The following is a 7,816-nucleotide window of genomic DNA, read 5'->3' on the forward strand; positions in this document are numbered from 1 at the left end:
TTAGTAACTGATGGTGCGATGTGTGCCTGTACATTTGGAGCAACATTATTTACGGTAGTAATGTCTTGGTTGACTAGTGACGGTCTGTGCTGCGGAAAACGCCAATGACTCATATTTTGCACAAAATTTTGACCAAGAGGGATATTAGGCATATTTGGGAAAGGAGGAGCATTTGAACGTACAACTATTTTGTCTTGGCTAGTATTTTTTGAAAATTGTTGTGAACGGGAGGCTGATCGATCAAAGGGGCGTGTGGAATGGGAGCAGTGAGAATAGGTGCAAATACTGGGATTGGGATGGGAAGCGAATTAAGATGAGTGGGTTGGGAGATGTGCTGTTGATTGTTTGGGCTTGGTGGGGCGCTTGGGTGCAAGAGAACGTTTATTGCGTGGGCTGGATGATTTGTTGTCGGAAAAAGAGGAAGAGTGGCGTTTGGTGCTCGGGGAACAAAATTACTTTGTTTTCGGGAGCATATACGCTGGGCCGAATTATTCTTGGGTAGACTTGATGTTTCAGGTCCCCTGGATTCTGAAATTTGAATTTGTGCGTGTGGAAAAAAATTGGATGATTTATTTTGGTTTATTTGTGGTCGAACGGGCTCTTGAATTGGTGGTGACGAAACCCCATGGGCGTGTACAGAAGGCGGGTGACTATCTGCGGTTCCTTGGTTAGTCATGTTCGGAAGCTCCGTACCTTGTTGGCCTGTTTGATTCATTTGCGCCCTTAGGTGCACCTCGTACAACGCTTGTGTGTTAGCAGCAGCCAAAAAATTTTCAGGGGGGTATAATAAGGGTGGAGTTGCTGCAAAGTCTCATTGCTTAAAATGTAATTGCCTCGACAATTCTTTGGAATAGAGTGCCTCGAAATTTCAGTGTTGTGATCTTCCAATGTTTCGCTGTTGTTGTGTCTTGGGCATTCTGGAGTGTCTATGGTAACCTCTGGTGCACTAGTTTTCTCATTGTTAATACTTAAAGCAAGTGAGGTGTTGATCCAGTCCTGGACAGCGTTTTCACTTCTCATTAAGCTCCTAGCACTTGCAGTTGTTTCAGATTGGCTACCTTTAGAAACGGCGTCCAGCAGTTCAAATTCTTGCAGAGTTGCCTCTGCCAACCGTTTCCTGTTGTTTTTCTCCAGTTCCTCTATTTCCATTTGCTTTTTCTGTTTAGCGAGGCGAATGGCTGCCTCGTTCTGTTTTTCAATTTCTTCGCGCTTCATTTTAGCAATTACGTAACCATGTTTACGCTGACTAGATGTTTTTGACGAGGCTTCAATTGAGGGAAGTCTAGAATGAATGGAAGGCCTTGGTTCCTGGAACTCACTCACTTTATCAACAGCAGAGTTGATGTAGTTTCGGTTTGAAGTGAGCATCATGTCGTTCTTTGTTGTCATTGCTTCCAACTAAGACTCTAACAAAGGAACAAGTGCACATGGATTCTCCGTCTTCCCAGCAAATGCTATCAGGTCCTCATTTTTGTCTACAACAGTCATGAATGCTTCGTTGCCTTTTGTTACTAGGCGTTAAACTTTGACTCGCCTACTTTGACTATTTATGCAATGGAGGATATCTTCATGTATAGCATGCAATTCAGCTTCGCGCTTTGACCTGGCAGCGTACTACTTTTTGACTTTTTGATCAAGACCATTAGACATCACGATGTTGTTAGTTCCAAAGACCAGCAAAACTACCACTGTTAACGATTATCTATTATATGCACACTCTAAACAAACCAAATCTACGCAAACAAACCCAACGCAAAATGCACCAAACACAGCACACTGTAGACAGTCTGTAAAACAAACCACCCAAAGAGCAGAAAAGGTCGTCGAGCACACAGTGCCCAACCAAAACAGAAGTGGAGCGCTTAACGCTATGCGCTCAATGCGGGGGGAGACAAAAGGACACACGGGAAGTCGAGCGAGGAATGCACGACGAAACGGAAACGTGACAGATGGGAAGTCGGGCGAGCAACGCGCGACGCAATGGAAACGGGACAGACGAGAAGTCGCTCAAGCAGAGTGCGGCGGAACGGAAACAGGACGGACGGGAAATCGAGCGAAAAACGCGCAACGCAACGAAACGGGATGGTGGGGAAATAACGGGCGGGAAACGAGGTCAGAAAGAACTATGATAGCAGACCACAGCAAAAACTTAACCAAACAACCTAGCCGTAACTCCAGAACAAACTTAAGTCACACTCTAGGAAGAAGGAGAAAAGCTACTGCAAGACAGTCTAGCATAGTTCCTTATGGGGTTTAATATAACAAATTAATTTACGGCAATGCAGTAGTACACTAAAAGGTCAAAAAGGTCGAGAAGTTTTTTAGCCATAACTCCAGAATAAACTTAAGTCACATCCTAGCAAAACCCAAACCACAACAAACAATCAGCATACTAGCGGCATTAAACAAACCACAGCAAAATTGAACAAACTACAGTTGCAAAAATCTAGAAACAATCCAGCCGTAACTGGAGAATAAGCTTGAGTCACAACCTAGAAGGCAACGAGACCAAACCAACTAGCAATCACACAGGTACACACAAACACACAGCAGCAAAATCTATATACTACAACAGGAGGGCTAGTATTTTAGTAAAGTTGAAAACTCAAAAGACAATCCAGTCGTAACTCGAGAATAAACTTAAGTCAGACACTTGAAAGCTAAAAGACCTAAACAACAAACCAGCATGCTAGCATACTCAACATACTACAGCAAAAACAACAACATACTTCATCAAATATGACATGCTACATCGAAATCCGGAAAAAAAAAGCGGAAGAAAACGAAAAGCGGATTTTGAGAGAGCGAAGTTGTTGAAAAAACGAAACACGAAGAATTGAAGATCGCGGACGCGAAAGCACAAAAAACCAGCGCCAAAAAAGTTAAAGGAATTCGATATATTTTTGTAGGCCGGAGGTTGTGAAAATTTTCAAAAATTTTTCTGTATAATGGGTTTTACTTAATTAACGAACCTCCCGTACTGAACTTTATTTTCGCGCGTGTATTAAGACTTGCCAAGTTTTGGCCAAGTCTGACAAGTCTTAATTGGGTTATGGTCATAGCTCTAAATCAGTACTGTTATCTAGACTTGGAATTAGACTTGCCTAGTACTGATATTGACTTGGCGTTCAGTACGGGCTTCTTGTTGGAGAAGTTGATTTTTGACAACCTTGTCAAAAATTTACGCCTTTGTCCAATTTTTTCTATTTTTGGTCAATTTTTTTGCAATTTCTTGAAAACGGAACGGTAATCCACTAAACTGGACAATTTTATTCTCGAAAACACGGTTTATCTGTAGTCTGTTTTGATTTTCAATATTTTTAGAAATGCCTCAAAATTGACCAAAAAATTTCAAAATTGAATAACTTAGCATTTTTTTCTTCTCTATATCAGAGGTTATTTTGGGATAAACTAACCGACTATATCAATTTTTTTTTATTTTTTGTTAAATCTACCAAAAATTTTCAAAATCGGTGTTTTTTTTGTCTCAAAAGTTATTTTTTGTGGGCCCCCTTACCAATGTTTTCCATAAATATTCGTTTAATTCTACTAGCCCATTATCCAAAAAGATTCACGGGTTGGGTTTCTTGCCGTCTACATTCAAAAAAATAAACATTTACTGCAATATAGTTTGCGAAAAAAATTTTGTCTCACAGTTTGCGCTAGCTGCCTGATGTTCTTGTTGAGAAGCACTGTCAGTCGCTGTCCCTAGAGTTTCTTCTTCCTGCCAGCGACTGGTCTGATGCACGCAACAATTTTTTTTTCACCATAGGAGGTCATGTTGAGTAGTCCAAATCATTGGACTTCCAAAGTGGGGTCCACGTCAGCGCTGAGCGGCTCCTCCTTCTGTTGAGTGACGAGAAGCACTTCGCCATCGAATGAATACGGAGAGGAATCTGAAGATGAGCTAACAATATCAGGGAAAACCTTTTCGTTGACCTTCAGCATTGAATGGGGTAATTTCTTGTTGTTGAAGGAAATTGTGCTCTGCTTGAATTGATTGCCAGGTGAGTGTGAGATAACGTGACCTGGTTTTGGAGGCGCCCCGTTCATGACCGAGCTGAGCATTGGGCGGTTCTCAGAGTCCGATTGAGGCGAAGTGCTGTTGGTGAGAGCTCTGTGGATCACTTTAGTTGTGGTAACATTCGTGTTGTTTTTGAAGGGTATTACTTGCTTGGGAATTTGGAGCGCTGACATGAGAAACTATTTAAAAGGTTTAGTTTATCGCATCAATTAGGCTAACGGAAAGTGTTCGTAATTCGTACCCATGTCGCGGTACCATTGTAAACTCTGACGAAATAACAGAAGCTCGAATTAAATTCAAAGACGTTTTATCTCAGTATATAAAGCATTATAGCAACAACATATAAGCAACGTGTCAGTATTAACGATCAATGCAACAAGTGAAAACTTAGACGGCAAGGTTTTTTCGATGCTCTTCTACTGGTTTTTTGTCTGATGTTATTGACCTAAAATCAGTTCGTATTCAATTGGCAATTGTCTAGAAAACCTAAAAATATTAAGCCAAAAACCAGCTTAATTGATACATATAGTGGTTATATTTACTTAAAATTAGGTTAAATGAACTTTTTCGGAACTTTCTACGTATTTATTTCTTATTTTAAAGATTGAAAATACTCGATTCTGATTGGTTAATATTATTCGTCTATTTACTACGTAACACACCCGATTCATTTCACCCCGCATATTTTAACACCACATCATTTAACCCCTCTATCATTTAACCCCCAGAGTAGGGGTTAAATGTTACAGGGGTGAATAAATCGGGGTTAAATGAAAGGGAGTTAAATGAGTAGGGGTTAAATGATAGAAGGGTGAATAAATCGGGGTTAAATGAAAGGGGGTTAAATGAAAGGGGGTTAAATGAATAATGGTGAAAAAGCGGGACACCCTTTTAAATATAAAGTTATAAAGTGACGCTATAAAGTACTCAGGTTATCTCAAAGATTGTCTCTACACAATTGTAACTTCTTATATTAATCCAGTCAGTTTCTTTAGTAATTGAGCTTTTACAGCATTTCAGTTGAGGTCAGTCCCTTGGTTTAACCAACAGTTCTCCCCACTTTTAAGGGTGGCTCTATACTCTAAGCTATTCAGAACAAAGTAACTTTTTTGCTACGTAACTTTTGCGGATATTACCGAGTGATGTAGAAATCTTGTAATTATTTTTGAAAACAGTACATAACAGAAACAGTATGCTTGAATTCGGTAAACGCCTTTTTACGTACCGACAATTGTTAAGGACATCTAAAAAAATTTATATTGGCTCTAAATGGAGTTTCGAGTATCTTCTTTTGAGTTGTTTTTAATTGTTTATTGTTATAATGTCTACAAAAATCGACAGAAAGATCAATATTTTTGCTATAATTTTTACTTCGCCAAACCGATCTTTCTCCTAATATCCCAGATTGAGGTCCAGACCCAAGTTGAGCTATGATCAGACTATCCAGACTGAAATGACCTCTGATCAGACTTTCCAGACAAGATAACTTCTGATCAAACGGGTGTACGTTCGAGTGGGTCTGATCCTTTGGGTCTGAACCTCAACCTGGGATCCTTCGCGCCCCAATGGGCCCATTGCAATACTCACGTCGTAAGAAGAAAAATGGGGAGAAGCAGCTGGCAGCCGAAATGATAAACTTTCTACTGATGACTGCAGCTCCGCAAAACGCAGACTCAGTTCTGACCAGGGCGAAGAAGTGGCGAGGGGGACTTTGAGCCCCATTTATGATCAGTTTGGTAGAAAGACATCCCAGTGATGAACATTGTTTGCACTGTCTAACTTCCCAGAAGTTTTGGTTGAGTTTTTGATTTTTTTTTAAATTTCATTCTTTCATACTTTCATTTTTGCTCATTTTTTAACTGAAACTTTTACAGTCTGAGTCTAATCGTTAATTTCTTTTCCTCCTCATTATTAACGTATATATCCGTTCCTCAAAAACTTTCAGACGCAAAAAGTACGCCATAGTCACCAAAAAGATCAGTACTGATCATAAAAAGAACAGTCTGAAATATAGGAAATAATAACAAAAAGAGCAGTTGAAAATAGCCCTATGGTCATATGCTGTTCCGCTATAATTACGCAGAAGTCACAATTATTGAATTAATTAATTCATTCATTCATTCATATATATATATATATATATATATATATATATATATATATATATATATATATATATATATATATATATATATATATATATATATATCTTTGAGAAATTGTAGAAGGGTAAAAGGCTGATCTTTTTACCAATGTCTGTCAAAATGATTATACCTTTTCAAACTCAGTTAGAAATATTCCCACTTTTCGGGAGTATTTTTGTTTACTGGGAAGTTTCAGCGGAAAATTGAATCAGAGATATCGTTTTCAAATTAAGAAACGTAATCCAGAAATGAATGGACAAATAATTCAACTTCATATCCTAAATGAATTAGTTCTGCTACGACTGATAATCCAAGGTTGCTGCGATGCAACCTTAAGTTTTGTTTGTTTATTTGTTGTTCGGTTTAATGTTCGGTTTAATAAAATAAAACAGATCCAAACTCAACACAAATTTATTTTAGTTAACTGAATCTACTCAGTGTAATTTTTTTAATTGGTCATTTTTGTTCACAAATAACAACCCTGCACCAGAAATTGTAGACTTTAAAGCTAGGAAAGTTGTCCGTATGTTCGTTTTTCGTATAAACAAGAAAATTGAATAAAGTTTTAGCATCCGAAAAAATTGTCTTCAAGCATTACATCTGAAGTAACTGATTCCAATTTCTCAATAAGCACTTGAGTATATTACAAAAAAAAACTAAAAATTTTGCACAGAAAAAAAAATACGATTCCTGACGTCTCAAGCCATATTTGTCGACAATTTTCTACATTTTAAACCATTCTCACGAAATCAATCATTCTGAATTTTTGGTACGTTTAAAATTGAACAAATTGACAATTGTTTACAAGTCCTAATTCAGCCGCGGTAGACGCTTGTGATGCCCCAGCCGAAATCAAATGGTTATCTTGCAAGACACTCGACCGGCTTTTTAATTCATAAGGCTTCAGCAGTTCATAGTCCAAGATCCTCCATCGGCTAGTTGGAAAGCTTTCAGCCTAGAAAGAGCGCAATCGAATTAGTTTACTAGTACGCTCAACAAAGATTATGATACATGCACTTTTTTGGGATAGTGAGACCTAGGGTTGCTTTCTTCAACTATCCAAACCAGATCTCTGGTCTTGAGATGCCGCCCGGTAGGCGTCTGCCACTTAGATCAACAGTTCAAGGTTTATACTCCAAAGTCAACGAGCCCAATTCGCATTTGCGCAGGACTGTGCGCAAGCGTAACCTTTGCGATGGTCGAACTCGTAAACGCTAACGATTGACGGAATTCCAGTTGCTTGGTTACCAAGTAGAAAATGATTAGCCGTCAGTGAGCCTAGGTCGGAAGGGTCATCACTTACGGTACTTGAAAAGAAAAAATTTCTTGAACAGTTCTCCAGTTTTGAAAAATTAACTATATTTAATTATTTGGCTCGAAAAATCCTTCAGAATTTTGACTTAGTTGACTGAACTCATGTTCTAAATTAATGAAAGACATGTAACTAATCTCAAAAGGGGTTCAAATTATCGCTTAATTGCGCGCAAAGAGTTTTTAATTGCTTTTAATTGCGCGCAAAACTTCTCTCCTAGCTACAATACCTCGATTTTGCAATAGTTTTGCAAGTTAAACTTGCGTCTGGCAAAACCCTGCGTCTGGAAAATCCTAGTTCAAATTTGTTCACTTAGTAGCTTATGATCTGTTCAAT

At 38.6% G+C, this 7,816-nt stretch overlaps 1 protein-coding gene across 1 annotated transcript in view; it reads right to left on the reverse strand.

The window, feature by feature from the left end:
* LOC142354099 (chymase-like) overlaps positions 1–6,490 on the reverse strand; it is a 54,162-nt gene extending 47,672 nt beyond the window's left edge. The window contains exons 1-2 of the mRNA XM_075406371.1: positions 6,352–6,490; positions 5,612–5,799 (exon numbers count right to left, since the gene is read on the reverse strand). Coding sequence (XP_075262486.1) covers positions 5,612–5,799; positions 6,352–6,443 — 280 coding nt within the window. The 5' untranslated portion in view covers positions 6,444–6,490. The remainder of the gene's footprint in view (positions 1–5,611; positions 5,800–6,351) is intronic.
* Positions 6,491–7,816: the final 1,326 nt, after the last annotated feature.

Source organism: Convolutriloba macropyga, chromosome 15 (assembly GCF_964194025.1).
Source record: "Convolutriloba macropyga chromosome 15, txConMacr16.3, whole genome shotgun sequence".
NCBI classification, from domain to species: Eukaryota; Metazoa; Xenacoelomorpha; order Acoela; family Convolutidae; genus Convolutriloba; species Convolutriloba macropyga.